The sequence below is a fragment of the Colossoma macropomum genome, unplaced genomic scaffold, assembly GCF_904425465.1.
Source record: "Colossoma macropomum unplaced genomic scaffold, Colossoma_macropomum, whole genome shotgun sequence".
Lineage (NCBI taxonomy): Eukaryota > Metazoa > Chordata > Actinopteri > Characiformes > Serrasalmidae > Colossoma > Colossoma macropomum.
Genome location: NW_023494791.1, coordinates 21426413 through 21445844, shown reverse-complemented (window position 1 = coordinate 21445844; position 19432 = coordinate 21426413). Strand labels below are relative to the sequence as shown.

General features: G+C 41.2%; 1 protein-coding gene across 1 annotated transcript; it reads left to right on the top strand.

The window, feature by feature from the left end:
- Positions 1–6346: 6346 nt before the first annotated feature.
- Positions 6347–11855, top strand: rtn4rl2a (reticulon 4 receptor-like 2 a). Its single transcript, XM_036574382.1, has 3 exons — positions 6347–6508; positions 7335–7561; positions 7880–11855. Exons 1-3 carry the CDS (start codon positions 6460–6462, stop codon positions 8969–8971), a joined length of 1368 nt encoding a protein of 455 aa, XP_036430275.1. The 5' UTR covers positions 6347–6459; the 3' UTR covers positions 8972–11855.
- The last annotated feature ends 7577 nt before the right edge of the window (positions 11856–19432 follow it).

The following is a 19432-nucleotide window of genomic DNA, read 5'->3' as shown; positions in this document are numbered from 1 at the left end:
TATTATGCTATGAAAATCCTTTTTTAGACTTCATTAGTAAGACTGTGAAACTCTCACCGTTCACTTTGGCAGGCAGTGGAGCGACAGGTGATTAGTCATTTCCCATAGAAGAAGATGACTTGTAGCTGCGATATTGTGACAAGCAGCAAGCGACACAGGTCAACAAGTCAGAAAACGTGTAGAGAGGAGAATGGCCACTCTGTAATGTCTTCCGGGTTTGTCAAACCCTAGAGGGTGCTCCCGAGCAAGCGGTTAATATGGAGCATTTGAGCAAAATCATTTTTATATAGAAGAATGCATTTTCTGAACACAGAACAGCGTAATACATTTTAACACTGCTGTTATATTTTTTAAGTGCTTTTGAACTCCAGTTATAAGAGTTTATAGCAATGTCTCATGTACGTTCATAACTTTGTAAGCACAAACTGCTTCACTCAGCCAATGAGCTGATCAGTTCACCAACTAATCAGCACTTAGTAGCAGTAATGCCAACCAATCAGCACTCAGTAGCAATAATACTAACCAATAAGCAGTCAGTAGCAGTAATGATAATCAATCAGCGCTCAGTAGCAGTAATACTAACCAATCAGCACTCAGTAGCAGCAATGGCAACTAATCGGCACTCAGTAGCAGTAATGCCAACCAATCAGCAATCAGTAGCAGTAACGCTAACCAATCACCGCTCAGTAGGAGTAATGCTAATCAATCAACACTCAACTGCAGTAATGCCAACCAATCGCCAATCAGTAGCAGTAACGCTAACTAATCAGCGCTCAGTAGGAGTAATGCTAATCAATCAGCGCTCAGTAGGAGTAATGCTAATCAATCAGCACTCAGTAGGAGTAATGCTAATCAATCAGCGCTCAGTAGGAGCAATCAGCGCTCAGTAGGAGTAATGCTAATCAATCAGCACTCAGTAGCAATAATGCCAACTAATCGGCACAAAGTAGCAGTAACGCCAACCAATCGGCACTCAGTACCTGTAATGCTAACCAGTCAGCACTCAGTAGCAGAAATGCCAACCAATTGGCACTCAGTAGCAGTCATGCCAACCAATCAGCAATCAGTAACAGCAATGCCAACCAATCAGCGCTCAGTAGCAGTCATGCCAACTAATCGGCACTCAGTAGCAGTAACGCTAATCAACCAGCACTCAGTAACAGTAATGCCAACCAACTGGCACTCAATAGCAGTAATGCCAACCAACTGGCACTCAGTAGCAGTAATACTAATCAATCAGCACTCAGGAGCGGGTAATGCTGATCAATCAGCACTCAGGAGCAGTAATGCTGATCAAACAGCTCTCAGTAGCAGTAATGGTAACCAGTTAGCACGCAGTAGCAGTACTGCTAGCCGAGTGGTACTCAGTACCAGTAATGCTAACCAATCAGTACTCAGTAGCAATGCTGGTGTCCTACTGCCTAAAAAGTGTTTGCCGTAGAAAAAAGAAACTATACAGATAAGTTTTCTTTGTTTTTTTAATTAAATACTTCCTTCTGCTTTCCAAAATTAAAAGATCTTCCAGGACAAGTGGTTAGAAACTATTTTAAATTTTTGTTTTTAACCATTTAGCTGCAGTCACACACAATCATTGAAGACTTGCTAGTGGGGCCCTCTGGCGTTTTGCAGTCATGTTTATGACATAATGGGAAAAATAGGAAGTGGCCAGGCTACTCATAAACCATCTCTGGACAAGTCATTTTATGCAAATGACATGGTGAAGCAACAGTCTACATTACTTTTTGTTCCTACCACCGTTTTGTTCCTTTTCCCAATTATGTTGTGCACAAATGAAAAAAGAAACGTATAAACTTTATAAACCTATAACTACAATCATATTTTACACAAACTGGTGATACATATATAGTAGATATTTTTTAATTTTTTTTGTCAGAAGATGGACAGAGTGCATGTCCACATGCAACAACCAGAATGACTTCAAATATTTGTACGAGAGACAAATGTGAGGCGACATTAGTAACTTGACAACTAATAATGTGAATGTAAAGTCAGACAGTGATGAAAAGATAAAATATTAGAGTACATACAGCCTGAAATATATTTAGAAGTGTAGATTTGCTTGTTGTTTTAAAAGTTTTATAAGGGTTGTCAGTTTATTTTCCAGTTTTTTGCTGCTGTACCATTTCCATTTTTATTTTATCACCCCTTGCCTTTATTCTTTATTTCATCATGCCATCATTTTTTGTGGCACTAATAAATGTTAACACTGCTTGAATGTTTTTTGCCCACTGAGCATTTACAAATTCTAACAGTGTTGGCCAAATTCCAGCTTGTGTTAGCTGGCATCAATGTCAACTGATAACCCACACAGAATCAAAGCCCGGCTCCTATCGGGGGTAGGGTCAAGGAGTCAGTGGGTTATTTACGTTGCCATGGCTACACCACTGTCAATCAATCCTGATCAGGCAGAGCTGTTGAGTTTTTCTAGCCTTAAACTCCAATCATGTGATGGTTAAGGATTTTTTCTCAAACATAACTTTAGGTAATAATCTTTAAGTCACACATCTTCAGTATCATTTAGATATTTTCAACATGTGTAATTGAGTTAACAGCCTTTTAAGACAGCATAAATCAGTGTCAGTGATGGACATTCATCTCTGCAGCTGTAATTGATGTTTCTGCAGCAGATTTTCAGCCCCTGCACTGACCTGTAGCTGGCCAAATGAATAAAAATGTGGTTGTGATAAATGTGCTGTGGTAATAACACGTGTTCCATTTAGGGAGTTTTTTTATCCCTCCTACACATTTAAATCGTGTTGTCCAAAACCCATCCACTCCATCTCAGGATACTCTTTACATTTAGTTTCTCTTGTGGTTGTGAATCACATTTTAGCAATTTGGATATATATTCTGTACATATTCTTTTTTACATTCTTTTTTATTATTATTGCTATAAATGTAAACTTTTTTTGTTTATTATGTAACTGAATTGAATTTAATTTCATTATTTAAAGGCACTTTCATTCAAAAAAGACACTTCTGTTTACATCCAATTTATTGTCGCTGTCAAAACAAAACTTTGTATATCCTAAATGATGACTTTACATGAGAAGAAAAAAACTTGATTCTTGATTTAAAAATATATAATATTTAATATAAAAAAGATAAAAAGATGAAAAAATAGATTAAAAAATAGAATACAAAGACACAAATACAAAATGACATATAAGGATGTGATATTAGTTTTATTAAATAATACATATGCTTTAATATAATACATTACCACTATTCATTCTCTGCAGCACACCTTCTAGTTTCTGTTTTTAACTGTAACTGTCACTTTTTGAGTTAAAATTGTGCAGGTCTCTACGATGTTTACAGCCAGTACACACATATTTCTATATTTATATATATATAATTACTCAAAGTACTGACTGTTGTTGGTTTTGATTTCTGTGAATTTCGGGATGGAAATATTCTCCTAATCCTTTAGTTTTTCAGAGCTCTTCATGTTCTGAAATCCTCTGTGTGCTTTTGAATTCCCTAATCGTGCCTTTAGCTGCCTTGATTCATTTATTATCACTCACGGGTTCATACGCTCCTTTCTCCTTCTCCTCCTCCATCTTCACTCGCTTTTGATCCTTTCACTCTCTGTCATTCCGTCCTCCGTAACCTCACTCGATATGTTTTACCGCTTTTCTCTTCCTCTCCAACACAGTTCTGGCATAAACGGTGTCAGTCATAGTGTGCCTCTGGCCTGCAGATGATACATGCACACACTCACACACACACATGTACACAAAACAACCACAAACACACACATACACATATACAAAACGACTCCCAGCTGGCTGGTTGGTGTAGGTGGAGCGGGGAAAGCCTGTTTGTCCAGTCATGCAGAGTTGGTGTGGAGGTGGAGAGGGAGAGAGAGAGAGAGATGTGGTGTCCAGAACATGAAAGCGAACGGAGGCGGTGTTGAATAACAACATGGACATCCTCAGGCTCTTCATACTCTCCGCCCGTCTGTCTGTCTGTCTCTCTGTCTATCTCTCTGTCTGTCCAATCTGTTTTGTTAAAGAACTTTCACCATATTTGACCATGCAAAGCATTTTCCTACATATACACTCTTCTGTATAAGGACTGTTCGGTTTCGCTTATACCGTTAACTACTTACACTCCCAGGAGCCGGGGGTGGTCCTAGATTACCATTCCTCACTCTTATAACTACATATGTTACAAAGTAGTTTCATAGTAGTTACTGAATAATAATACTCAAAATTAAAGGGCCGTTAAGCATTGGACAAGCCGTGAACCACCATTTGAGCATTCACCCCATCCAGGCAAAGACCACCATACTGACATCTACAATGAAAGAAAATTCATTAGTGTGAATTCAGGTACTGTAGATCATCAGGGGACACTTTAACTGCTTAAATGCTTTAGTCACACTAGCAGCTCCAGGCTTTGACTCCTTGTTCCTATAACACAAGAACAATTCCAGTTGACATTGTTTATTTAATACTGAATGTATATTGAATATACTGAATAATATGCCTTATATACTGAATAATAAGCCTTAGCATGTAAAAGGCTGGGAATTTTCTGGGACTCCAGGTAAACCCTATTTATAGCCTAATATTGTATCACAATATTACAAATACAGTAAATAGAATCACAAATGTCACTTTCAGTGGAAAATGAAAATAATTTAAATGTGTATTATTCATTATTTATGTATCCTCACAAAGAATAAGAATAAATAAAGAAAATCCCATTGTACATATTAACTGGCAATCTGTCCCATAATACATATAATCATATTCGAAGGTTTGAAAACCCTGGTCAAATTACATGTTTTGCTGATTTTTTAAATTTAAATTTAAAATGTATGTTAAATCCAGCAAATGAACAGTAACTCATCATTAAAGTGTGCAGAAATATGTATTTCACAACAAACCAAAAAAAAAAAATTCATACAACATGTGATTTGAACAGGTTTATATATATACATATATATAACACATATCCCCTAATAAAATGTCCGATAATATAACCCCAATTCCAAAAAAGTTGGGACGCTGTGTAAAATGTAAATAAATGTAAATAAATACAGAATGCAGTGATTAGCAAATTTCATAGACCCATATTTTATTCACAGTAGAATACAGAACACATTTCAGATGTTGAAAGTTACACATTTTACCATTTCATGAAAAACATAGACCCAAACTATCCCACTAGAAACTATCCCACAAAACATATTCCATAATAAACTATCCCATAATATATATCCTAATAAACTACGCCATAATACATATGCTCAATAAACTATTCCATGATACATATCCGCTAGTAAACTTTCCCATAAAATATATCCCCTAATAAACTGTTCAATAATATATATCCCCTAAGAAACTATCCCATAATATGTATTTCATAATAAACTATCCCATAATACATTTCCATAATAAACTGCCCCATAATACATATCCCCTGATAAACTATCCCATAATATATCCCCTAATAAACTATCCCATAGAACTAATAAACTATCCCATAATTCATATGTTCTATTAAACTATCCTGTAAGACATATCCCTAATAAACTATCCTATTATACATATCCTTAATAAACTATCCCATTATATATATCCTTAACCAACTATCCCATAATAGATATCTTTAATAAACTATCCCAATATACGTATCCTCTAATATATTATCTCATGAAATATTTTGCCACATCTCATGTTTCATAATACCTGAAACTACCTTCCTTAACTACAGTTCCTTAATGCGCATCTTTTTTTTCTTTTCGGCCATTAAACTGACCCTCATTAGGTGAAAGCAAGTGGTCTCTTTATTGTGACTTCATCACATTGTCCCTCTCTCTCTCTGTTTCTCTATGAGGGGACCCGTCTGCCACTAAGGCGCAGGAAACCGCTCCCAAACGCGCGCAAGCCAAGAAACCGAGCTGCGCGCACGCTCCTGCTGCCTCGTGCTCCGTTCATCTCCTCCTCGCCGTGTAGTCATTACCGGGCGCCGTGCCTGCTCCAGTACTCAGCTGCCCCCCCAGCCCCTCCCACCCTCTTTCTTTCTCTACCGTGCGTCTCCATGTTAGTCACCAATCCGCGCTCACGGCGCCACTTCCCTCTAGCCTTATCCTAGTCTGAACCATCCCACTGGCCCCGCCCCTTTGCCAAGACCTGCCACTCCGCCACGCCCCTCCACGTTCTGTTACCCCTCCCCTTCCGTTCGCCGCCCTCGCGCAAGCCCGTGACCCGGCCGATGACGTAGGAGATTCCGCGGTGCCCACTGCCGTAGGCGCGCGCCTCGCCGGGGGTATAAATGGGCGCCAGGCACGAGCTACCGGCACACACACGCTCTCCCTCCTCCTCTCACACACTCTCAGCCGTCGATCCGGCTCGGGAACCAGAGCATCAGCGGAGATAGCAGGAGAACAGTCGCCTCCTAACTCGCTCTCGGCTTTGGTTCGGCATGGAAACGTCTTCGGTTACGCGGAGCTCCTTTACGCACAGCTTCAAGAGTAAGTACTTTCATTTGCGCCGTTATTTAATGGGACTTATAGCGTCCTTTCTTTGAAAACCGCATGAAAACTGTTATTTGTTTCATCTAGATGCTCTAATTCAGTCTAAACACTGACTTTGACTTTCGCTGGAGTGCTTTATTGCGCACCAGTAATAATCAAACCAAAGTCTTAGAGTCCAACATAACTGATCGTGAAGATGCTTTATTAATTATTTCGTTTATTCATTACAATAGAAAGAAGTTTTTGTAGAGTTTGTGAAAGTTTCACACTTTGCCTAGTTCTATAAGAGTGTGGAAATTAGTTTGAACATGGGCTGATGAAATTAAATAGTGTGTTCTTACTTCCTCTTGGACTTGGAGTTTAGCCTCATTAGGGTAGATTCAGCCTTTGCCAGGACAAGCATGCTATAGGTTTTTTAAGTGTCCCCTTTTGTCTAAATGTTCATAAGACCTGAAATCCATTGTATTGAGCTGATGCTGAAGATACATTTTATGTATTGGTGATAATGACAATTTTTGTAAAGGTTTTTGCAAAGTTGAAATGAGTGTTTATAGTAGCAGATAACATATTCTTCCTTCTTCTTGCGATTTACTTTCACTTCAACAAAGTGAAAAAGTAATTATCTAAAGTTTAATTGAGTTAATTCTGTGAACTGGTTGGTGCATTTTTGAGACCCTGAATTAAGCACTGCCTGGTCTGCTTTTTAGCCTTGAATTCAGTGAGAAGAGAGATGCTGTAAAAGTTTGAATACATGCTGAGAGCATCTGCAGTGTTTCTCACTTTGAGCTGTTTGTAATGTGGTGCTCTCTGTTTTCTCTGTCAGGTGCTCTTGCACTCTGGCTGGTTGTCTGGCTGCTGGTGGTGAAGCCCGCGCCTGCGCAGGCCTGTCCTCACCTGTGCGTGTGTTACCCGTCTCCCATGACTGTGAGCTGCCAGGCGCAGAACTTCAGCTCCGTGCCCACCGGCGTGCCCTATGACTCCCAGCGTGTCTTTCTGCAGAACAACCGCATTACCGAACTGAGAGTGGGATCTTTTGGCTTTGGGACTCAGGTAAGAGTGTGTGTGTTACAGAAAGAATGAGAGAGAGAAAGAGAGAGAGAATAAATGTGTGAAGATGTTTGATTTGGCTTTTATTTATATAGCAGCATATTTAGTGTCTGGTTCTAATTCTTACCTTTTCAACTCTCTTGTCATCAACTCCTCTTCTTTTCATTCTTCACTACTTCCCATCTGTCTTTCAACCTCCCCCATTTTCTTTCCTCCTGCCTTTCTGTTGTTAATTCCTTTCATTTCATGCTCTCCTCCACCATCTTGCTTCCCTTCACCACCTCTCTTCCTTGTGCATGCCTTCTCTCTCCTATTCTCCAGGTCCTGTGGCTCTTTTCAAACAACATTACCTGGATTGAGGCTGGTGCCTTCAGTGAGCTTCGTGACCTGGAGGAGCTGGACCTGGGCGACAACCCTCACCTGCGCCGCCTGGAGGGCGGAGCTTTCCGCGGCCTGGAGAAGCTGCAGAGCCTCCACATGCACCGCTGCCGCCTGGCTGCCCTCCCCCATGACATCTTCCACAAGCTCTACAGCCTGCAGTTCCTCTACCTGCAGGAGAACCAGCTCCACTTCCTCCAGGACGACCTGTTCGCTGATCTCATCAACCTCAGCCAGCTCTTCCTGCACGGCAACCGCATCCGCACACTGTCCGAGAACGTGTTCCGTGGCCTGGTCAACCTGGACCGCCTGCTGGTCCACGACAACCGCATCCGGCAAGTCAACCGCCGCGCTTTCCGTGACCTGGGCCGCCTCACCATGCTCTTCCTCTTCAACAACTCGCTGGCCGAGCTGCCCGGCCAGGCCATGCGTGATATTGAGTCCATCCAGTTCCTGCGCCTCAACAACAACCCCTGGGCGTGCGGCTGCGAAGCTCGCCCTCTCTGGGAGTTCTTCAGGTCCAACCGGGTCTCCAGCTCCGAGCTGCTGTGCGCCTCTCCCGCTCCCCGACGTGGCCTGGACCTGCGCTTCCTGCGCGAGATGGACTTCGCCCTGTGCCCCCTGCCAGACCCTGGCTCCCTGGCTGGAACCACCACCACCACCTTCAGCACCAAGACCCGCTGGTGGTTCTCCAAGCACAAGCCCGTCAGCTCCACCAAGGGCGTCTTTGAGAAGAACACAGAAACCGTGAAGGCTCACCCCTATTCCGGCAAGCCGTCCATCACCTCCACGTCTACGAAGTATGAGTTGGGTGAAGAAGAGGCGCTGCTTCCCAAGCTGGACCCAGAAGAGTACTGGGCCAACTACGGCAACGAGGATGCAGGCATCACCTCCCTACGCTGCTTCGAGCTGGAATGCCCCCCTGATTTCGACACCCTTCCACCCTTCTCTTCGTCCTCTCACTCCTCTCCTTCTAGTCTCTTGCTAGTTACCATGTCCATTCTGACTGTCTGTGTCGTTCTCCTCTTTGGCTGAATATTCGTGTTTTGTGAGGGACCTTCATCCCTCCTTTCTTCTTTCCCTCTATGGAGGAGAGAAAATCCCGTTTACTCAACCGAACTCTCACATACCTGATTCCTGTTTGACTTCCGCCTCACCTGTATCTCTGTTCTGTTCAGTTTGAGCCTCTAGTACCTCCACGCAGCTAGAGGGCGCTACACTGATTTAGGATACAGTAGGGGAAGCAGGGAATATAGGGCAGGTACTGCAGTGCAGGCCATTATCACAATGGAAGTGAATGATAGCTAATACCAGAGGGCTTGGTTAGTCAACAGGTACACTGTCCTCCTTCCTTGTGGAAATGTTTACTTAGTCATATATAACACAGTCCGTATGGACTGAGGATATATGGTTCCATCCTAGATTTATGTACAACATTTGTATACTTCTGCCTTTTTGGGCTATTATTAGTGCTACTTTGGCTATTGTAACTGCTGCTTGTGTTGGTCTCATGACTAGAACTGTCTTTATAACCACAGCTAATTATACTGTTATTCCAAGTGTGGTTTCAGTGCTGCTACTAGCACTGTTCATAGTAATCCTGTTAAACAGACATGACCTCTAACACAATAATCTCACCACCCATGACAGCTTACAGTTTACATTACAATTTGGACCAGTGGATTGAGTGTCCAGCATCATTCATTATATAGCACATATCAGATAAGATCATGTGGTTCAGGGCAACAGACAGATGGAATGTGAAAGCAGAGAGCAAAACTGTGACAAGTGACAGAGAAACACTGGTCCATGGAAGAATGAATAGAATGAAAAAGTGGAGAGTGAAGGAGGTGAGAGAGAGAGAGATAGGAGCGAGAGAGAGAGAGAGAGAGCGAGAGAGAGAGAGAGAGAGAGAAGTACAAGACACAGAACGAGACAGCACTCCCAAGACAGAGAAATAGAGGAAAATGTGTCTTTTTTGTGTTCTCATTCTGTCACCTACCAGCAATGACATCATCACTCACCTCTTGTAAATACACCATGGCATCATCGAGAGGAGAGCTGTACATAGAGCGAAGAAAAGCCTTCATGTTTAGTATATTCTGTGTTCTGATTGGTCACAAATGTTCCTGTCAGTGATGTCGTTTGTGTTGTCAGAGAATAGCAAGGTCAACCTTATAGCAGGGGAAAGTATGTGAATGAAATTGATGTCTTTTATGTTAGACTTTGTCATGAGCATGTTTCACTTCTATCTAAATTTTAAAACAGATCTACTTTATATAACAAAGAACAATTCTGTTTTTTCTTTCTTTTTTTCAAATATAAACAAATGTATTTACCAACTTGCTCACTGTGAGACTCTCTTTTAAAGCTGTTTTACCTCTTAAAGCTTGAAAACCCAACTCAAACTTATTTCAACATTACCTTGGAGCATCATACCAAGACAACAACAACCACACCAGTTAACTCGGAGACTGAGCCATCCAGTCACTGGATGAGAAATCTAAACTTGGAGTGGTTTGGAAGACAAGGCAATAAGGGAAAGCAAATGAGAACACTTCTAAAAAAAGAAGGCAATAGGGTTTTGACTTGGACTGACTGTGTGAGACCAAATATGTACATTCCAGCAAAGTTGGAATTGGAAAATGGACACCAGTATTGATGGACTGACTGAGCAATCACGTAACTGGACTGACTTTAGTAGGAGGAGAGATGACTAATGAACTGACTAATGAATTGACCTATAACACATGGTATGACAAAGGGCACTGGTATGACTAACTTCTAGCTAACAGTGCTGAATTGTGTTACAGTATGCTGTGTAGATCTTAGATTTGTGGACAGTGTTAGCAATGTCTGTTAAGGCAGCAAGAGATGAGATATTAGATAGGAGTGCAAAAAAGCAATCTTTTGCTCTCTCTGCTTCACTTGTCCATTCTTATCTAGCTAGTTAGCTATCCTATTTTCATTCTGTTTCAATAGGCTCTTGTAGAAGTAAGTGTTCGCCTCCTCCTGTCTTCTTCTCCCCTTCCAGCCTTTTTTCTCTGGAATAGATTTGCATCAGCTTTGCTGATGGCTCTCTGTCCCTCATTCTCTTGCTCTCTGCATGAGAAGGAGTAACGAGAGACTGGAGTACAATAAAGAATGAAAGACAGGAAGAGAAGGGGCTGCTAGTAGTGAAGTAGCACAAAAAAGAAATAGTAAAGGTGGAAAGGGCAAGGACAGAGAGAGAGAAAGAGAGAGAGAGAGGGATAGTGGGAACGAAAGGCAGGGGCGGATGGGTGGATGTGGGTGGCAGAGAGAGAGATCAGAGATAAAAGAGAGAAGTGCTCAAGGGAGAACAGAAAGATGGACTCAGATTGAGAAAAGTCCATTTCCTGCAGCCTCTTATGCTGAAAATGAAAGTGAAGGGCTGAAGGAGAGAGCAAACAAGAAAATGGAGTAGGAGAGAAGAGATTTTTTTTTTAATTTCTGATGGTAAGAGCCTCAAATAGACCTATCAAATGCAGCTGGATTATTGTCATTTCATTGCAGTTTATTTACTTTAATTTGATTATTGTTCATTTAAGCAATATCTGTACTTTGGAAGCAAATTCTATCTTTTGTTACTGAAGGTATGAATGTTGCCATGACAAAGTTTGTCCCGGTGTTGTATGTTTTATGGTGTGTGTGTGTGATGCAAATGGCAGCCAAAAGGGGTAAGGTCAAACTGCAAAAAGGTGCTCTCAAGTGACCATATTTGTGAGGTCACTCACAGATGACCAAAGCTTAGTTATACCTGTTTACCCAATCTGTATGTTGTCGTATGTTGTAAACACCCTTGTGGAGCAAAGAATGTAAATGTGTGAAGAATGAGTTGTCAAATGTGCTGTCATTTCAGCAAAGAGAGAAATAAATGGGTATCAGTGCTTTTCAATAATGTTTAGTGTGGGAGTCTCTTTTCTTATTCTGGACCCTGTCCAGCACCCAAAGGCACTCGAGTAAAATCCACATTTCACACTTCTTTCTCTCTCGCTCTCTCTCTCACTCACTCACACACACACACACTCACACACTGCTACTGATCTAAAAGAACTGTTGACAATCGGTATTCTATGATACCTTCACGGAGACTGGAGAGATGCTCATACTGTCGACGAAAAAACCTTTCTGTCTCTCTCTGTGTCTCTCTCTCACTGACTCTCTGTGTAAGTTATACCAGATGGCATTCACTGAAAGAGCAGCTAAATGACAAGGCCAAGCTTCAATCTCCCACTATGTGCCAAGCTGAGCTGCCTTACACACACACAAAGACGTCAGAAGTCCTCATGGGACGCTCAAGATGTCTTTTTCTACATCCCTCAATCAACACTGCACAAACGTTGACGGTTTGTAGGCATTTCGACAAGCTGTGTGCATATCTGATCTGTGCATAAAGTTCAAGCTGCTTAGCCAAAGAAAATAGCCACCTGTGACATCTGTCAGTTTGACACCTATTTCTGTTACATCAGTGTTAAGACATCTTATGTTGGTTTACAGCCCTCATACTATCAGTTAAACCACTTTATCTACTGATGACATGAGTTGGATGGGCTTATTTCTAGCTTTAGGTTGAAAAACGCAATGACATCAACTAGCCCTAGCCCCATTGGCTACTGTATATAAGTGCGCAAACAGTGCCCCCTCACCAGCCCACTCACCATCTGTGGGCCTATTGGCTTACAGCCATGCCAGTCAACAGTGAGACACAATGGGTTGGCTGCAGAAGGAGGGGCCGGGACCCTGTCATCATCACAACAAGCTGATGATTGATGAATATTAATGGCAATCGCGGGTGAGTCACTGACTGAATGAATGAAGGGAGTGAGGAGGGGAGAAAGCGAGAAAAGAGGGAGGGGAGAGGGGTGATGATGATCTTTTTTTGGGCACGGAAGTTGGAATTCATCAGAGTGAGCTGTTTGGAAGATATGGAACTTCGCCCCCGTGTGAAACATACGTACATGAATTACGTTGTTGCTTCCACACAATAGGATGAGTAGAACTTCTCACATATTCATGTGTCATTGCAGTTATTGAGCTCGCGTAGTGTGTTGTTGACAGTCTTTTCTTTTGCCAAATGAAGAGACTTCAGGAGAACAAGAAATTATTTGTTTGAGTAGCGCACTGTCCACCTTAGCAACCCAGTCTGACCAACAGGCTTCCCAAGCAGGACTTCATACTGAGTATTTGCACTGTAGCTATTGGTTCATCTGTTAGTGCTTATGTCAGGAAAACATACATTCTGTTGTGAGGTACACAAGTGGCTATACTGAAGACAATAGACATTCTATGGTAAACCCATACAAGTGTCTGTTTGGGCCTATACTGAGGACAGTAAATCCATTAAAGTAACTTTTGCCACTAGGGAAAAGAACCCCCTCTGTTGTAAATCAGGAAACACCTGATTGAGGTAAAGATCTGTTAGCCACATGATCAGTCATTGGGGCACTAGTTTAAAGTAGATACAAAAGAATTTGTGTTTATGGTGGTAGTAACTTCAGGCTCCTTCAGATGGCGTTGCACGAGAATGATCGGGCTGTAAATACCTGCTGGCTGTGCGACAAGATTCATAGATTGAGAAGAGGTGGTACAGTGCAGTGAATGTCTCATTCGATGTGTGTAAAAGGGGTCACAAAGCAGATGTTAATAATTGGCCGGCATGTTTCATGGCTTTTAAATAAAAATCGCTTCTCTTCCAGGCAAGAATTGCTTCTAGATGTCAACGCAGGTCCTTCACAATCAATTTCTGAAAGAACACACCACAGGGAACTGCATACTATGAACATAAGGGGCAGAGCGGCATGCAAGACGCCTTTGCTCCCTTCTGCTCACAAAGTTGCCCGGTTACAGTGGGCGAAGAGACACAAAAATTAGACTGTTCATGACTGAAAACATGTTATCTGGTCAGATGAATCTCGTTTCTGCCTATATGTGAATGATGCTAGACATCGTGACTACCTGAAACAATGGGTAAGACACCAGGGAAGACATCCACAAAATCTGGCCGAATTGCACAATTCTTTGATGCAAGAGTGGCTGAACATTGATGTCGCCTACATCCAGAAACTTGTCCAGTCCATGCCAAATTGAATCGCAGCTGTTATTCGTGATCGTAGAGGCATTACATGCTGTTAGGTATGTTTCAGTTACAGGTAACTAATTTTCTGTCCGGTGAGCTTAATGAAAACAAAAGAAAGGAAATGAAATAAAGAAAGAAAAATGAAATAAACAACATATAACTGAAATATATATGTGGAAATGATAACTACAATGTCTGTAATGTCTGCAATATGTATGGTTAGGATAACTACACTGTTACTAATACTGACAATATACATACATAATGATAACTACACTGTAATAATATTTATGTCAGTGCAGTTTATGAGCTAACATAATGTGCATACTGGATAGATATCATGCTGATAATGACACTTTCTGATAACTACAAAATATACAGCTACATCACTACTGAAAACTACAATTTATATGGTACTGACCACACTTTACTCATTTCTATAATATATGGTACTGATAACTATGCTTGTTCTGATAACTACAACATACAGGGAACTTATAACTACACTTTTATTCATAACTGCAATATATATGGTACTTATAACTGCATTTTTACTGCTAATTACAATATATTTGGTTGTGATAACTACACTGCAATTATAAAATATCTGCAAAATATATGGTACTTGTTAACTGCATTTTTACGAGTAACTACAATATATATATGGTGGTGACAATCATAATTACTGCTAACTAAAATATATACACTACTGATAGCCACACTGTTACTAATACTTATAGTATATGTGGTACTGATAACTGTTACTAATGACTACAAAATTAACTGTACTGATAACTACAGTTTAACCGATAATTATAATATATACAGTAGTGATTACTACATTGTTACTAATAACTACAATACATTTGATGCTGAAAACTACGCTGTTGCTAATAATGACAATATATCTGGTGCTGATAACTGCACTCTGTAGAGACATACCTTCAGGTTTTGCACTGGTACACACACACACATGCAAATAGACAGACGTACAAACAATCAAACACACAGCCAGCTCATTGCTTTCTGGCGCAGATTCCTTCCTGCTGTTTTTGGACGTTAGCATAATTTGGTCATATTTTAACATCTCTGTCTACCATGCAGATCAAAATCCTCTTTCTAACACATTCTCTCACTTTCACACCCTCCTTTCCCTTTTGCGCTCTCTCTCTGCTTTACGTCATCGTTGTCGCTCTCAACATCCATCTCTCTTCGCTTCTATTTGCTCCCACACTTTCTCCACCTTTCATCTCTCCCTTTCTATTGATTTGTCTAGCTACGTCTCTCTCTCTCTCTCTCTCTCTCTCTCTCTCTGTCCATTTCACTTTTTTTCTGGATTTTCAGTCTTTTTTGCTGCATTGTAGCATACTGCACTGTAGTGTGACATCTATAATTAAGAAGGACAGTAGAGAGTTTCTGTTGTCTTTCTGTCTTTCTGTCTCTCTTTCTCTTCACCTTTTGTCATCTTAATTACATGTGTCCAAAGCAAAGCTCAGGGACCACGGCACTTTGTCAAGCCATGAGTCAACATCGATCTGTGTTTGAGCACCCCTGCTTTTGATCACTTTCTCATCATCTGATGTCTTGCATTTGCCTGTCTGATGCAGGGATGCAGCTGATGGAAAAGAGAGAGAGTGAAAGAGAAAGAGAGTGAGAGAGGCCAGATTTGAGTGGGTGTATTAAAAAATCCCAAAATGTATCTGCACTGTATTTTTCCCATGTTTTTCATTCTATTGCACACACTGGTCTCATCTCACCCTGTCTTGTGTTTCATCCACCTCTAAATCTGACATTGACCAAAATACGTTGCACTATACTGGGTGAAGCAAGGAGCATAAAAAAGGGCGAGCGTGGAAAGGAGAGCGAGAGTGAATGGAAGGAAGAAACATGAGCAGCTGAAACAGTGCTGGAGAGAGGATTGAAGTGGATGGAGAGAGGGAGAGGAGGAGTGAGAGGAGAAGTGAGAATCTTGAGTCACATTCTTGGAAGGCTTAATTGGTGCAAACATTTGGAGAGCTTATGAAGTGCCAATGCTCGAGTTGCACACACACACACATACACTCATACACACGTATTCGTACGTGATAACACATTCTCTGTGCGTTCGACTCGTCCCGCAGAGAGGCAGACGGTTTTAAATGGGGTGCGTCATCACTCGTCATTGGACCAGTGGAGGGTTCACGTGTCTCTTCCACTCATGCACCTATCTTACATACACACGCACACACGCACACACACACACACACACACACAAACACACATACAGACACACTGGCTGAAGGAGTAGTGCATTTGTATGAGACATAAACCACTGATATAGAGCTCCTACTGAGCTGCTCACCTCAGAATGTGTGATTATTCAATACTTTGTAGCATCAGACTCGGAAGAAAAGACATGCTAACCAATAAGAGTGTTGCTGGATATTGACCCAGTTTGCGCGTGAATGGAGACTGTGGGGAGTAAGGCTGGAGTCAAATTTGTGTGTGCGTGTGTGTGTGTACGTACGTATGTGCCTGTCTACGTCTGCTACTTCAAGCAAAATCTGAATAGGCAGAAAGTACCAAGGAGTGTTTAAGCAGATCCTTAGGGGCTCTGAGCCGTGGCCCTAATCCTAACTCTAACCTTAACCTCAACCCAAAACCTAATACTAACTCTCACCCTGGCCCTAATCCAAATCCAAACCCTAACCTTAACCTCAACCCAAAACCTAACCCTAACCCTCACCCTGGCCCTAATCCTAACTCTAACCCTAACCTCAACCCAAAACCTAATCCTAACCCTCAACCTGGCCCTAATCCTAACCCTAACCTTAACCTCAACCCAAAACCTAATCCTAACCCTCACCTTGGCTCTAATCCTAGCCCTAACCTCAACCCAAAACCTAATCCTAACCCTCACCCTGGCCCTAATCCTAATGCTAACCTTAACCTCAACCCAAAACCTAATCCTAACCCTCACCCTGGCCCTAATCCTAATGCTAACCTTAACCTCAACCCAAAACCTAATCCCAACCCTCACCTTGGCCCTAATCCTAATGCTAACCTTAACCTCAACCCAAAACCTAATCCCAACCCTCACCCTGGCCCTAATCCAAATCCAAACCCTAACCTTAACCTCAACCCAAAACCTAATCCTGTTAAACTCCAGTTACAGAATGGTGTGAGCAGTATGTCTGTAACAGCTTGTTGAGGATGTTGAGATCGTTTATTAGACCTGTTTCATGTTCAGTGACCTCTCAGGTTAAAATCTACAGATATGAATTTGGACACTCCAAATAAAGTGAAAAACTACTGAATTCAGCAGATTATGAACAATTTTATTTACGCAGTTAAATAAAAGTGTCTCGATTATCTACTAAGTGTATTCATTGCTGCTACACCATTGATATATTGTTGACATGTTACTGAAAGCCTGTTGAGTGTTTATTTCATCTAAAAAGGACCACACAAAATAAAGTATCACCAGTTCAGCAAATAAAGAGTAATTGTGTATTAAAATGTGCAGAAATGTGTTCTCTGTAAAGCAGGATGTCCAATCTTTCCCATAGAAGGCCAGTGTGGCTGCAGGTTTTCATTCCAACACAGCAGGAGTGTGCTTCTGCTTACTTAGAATGAAAACCTGCAGCCACACCGGCCATTTGCAGATGAGATTGGACTTTCTGGTGTGATTTTGCTGGTCTCATGCCATCACCCTGCATATCTAGTAGGCTCCATTTTTAAGGCTCCAAATTAAGAAAACTTGGAACAGTGGTGAATCTTCCCAGAAGTGGTCAGCCTATTAAAGTTCCTCCAAGAGCACATTAATGACTCATCCAGGTAGTCACTAATGGCAATTTGATTCCAGCATTAGCAAAAGTGGTATCCATGAAAGAGTTGCAAGACAAAAACTTCTGCTAACCAAGAGCAGCACAAAGGCTCTCACAGTTGCCAAAAAAAGTGGAACTTTTTAAAAGCTGGGGTTCCTGTTATCTTGTTCAAAATAATCACAGCATTCCACAATCAGAACATCAGAGCCACAGTCAAACATGCTGGTGGTAGTGTAATAATGTGTGTGATTGCTGCTTCTGGGCCTGGGTGACTTGCTATAATTGACAAAGCCATGAATTCTGCTCTATACCAGAAAATCCTGCGGGAGAATGTCTGGTCATCAGCCCAAGACAGTGATCTGAAATACAAAAGCGAGTCCACCTCTGAATGTTTCAAAAGAAACAAAGTTAAGCATTGAAGAGGCCTAGTCAAGGTCCTGCCTTGAACCCCATTGAGATGCTGTGACAGAACCTTAAATCTGTGGTTCATGCTCAAAAGCCCTCCAAAGTGAATTGACTAAAATAATTCTGCAAAGAAAAGTGGCCTCCAGTTAAAAGAAGCATTTGGTTGCAGTTGTTGCTGCTAAAGGTAGTACAAATTATTGAGTTTAGCTGGCAATTGCTTTCTCAGATGGGTGATATATGTATTGCAAACATTTTCTTCAATCAATAAAATGATAATTTAAAAAATGTGTTTTGTTCTTCTGGTCTATGTTAAATTTGTTTAAAAATATTGCAAAAAACAGAGGAAATTAGGAGGGGGCAAATACTTGTTCAGAGCACTGTAACTGTACCAGCACCAGTACACATCCTATTTTTTTAGTTCTCTGTTGAAAACAATGACTGCAAGGTCTGGAGATACTTCTGGAGCTGGTAAATTACTTAGACTTACTATTTTCTCAAAAGAAAAACTCAAAAAGTTAAGCTATTAGATGAGATTGGACTAGCTTTAACTTACACAAGATCTTCCTCTCAATGGGCTTTTAAATGGCAACTCTGTCTCTGAACAATGTTGTTTCAGGCAAGGCTGGAAAATTCTGTGGTCATTTTTAGATTTTTGTGTTGTTGTTTCGTTGGCTTTTTAAAGCCAATTATCCTGTGTGAGTGTCATCCTTATCGATGTTAGTGAGCTTCAGTTTTCAACCCCTCTTCCTCTTTGTGAAGGCAGATTTTTTGCACTCACAACTTTTGACACCATTTATTCATCGTTTGAAATTGTATTGAATGACAGATACCTACAATTTTGGCAACTGCCTGTGAAATAAATAACAGAGGCAGTGGTATTAATATTGTGTTTTCAGTACATTTTCTACATCGATCATTTTAGAAAGTGGACACTTATTTTCCCCAGAAAACAACAACAAATCAAAACATTAAAAGCCATAAATATCAGTGTGTACTTTTCTGGAGTCAGGTTCAGTCAAGCATGCAGCTTGATCTAATATAAACATGCCTACAACATCATAGATACATACATCCAGCTGTGCTGCATCACTTTTACAATGACACATGATTCTTCCTTTTACTTAGCCGTGCTGACGAGGATCTGAATGATGTGATATACATCATTGATCGTGATCTTTGGCAGGTCCT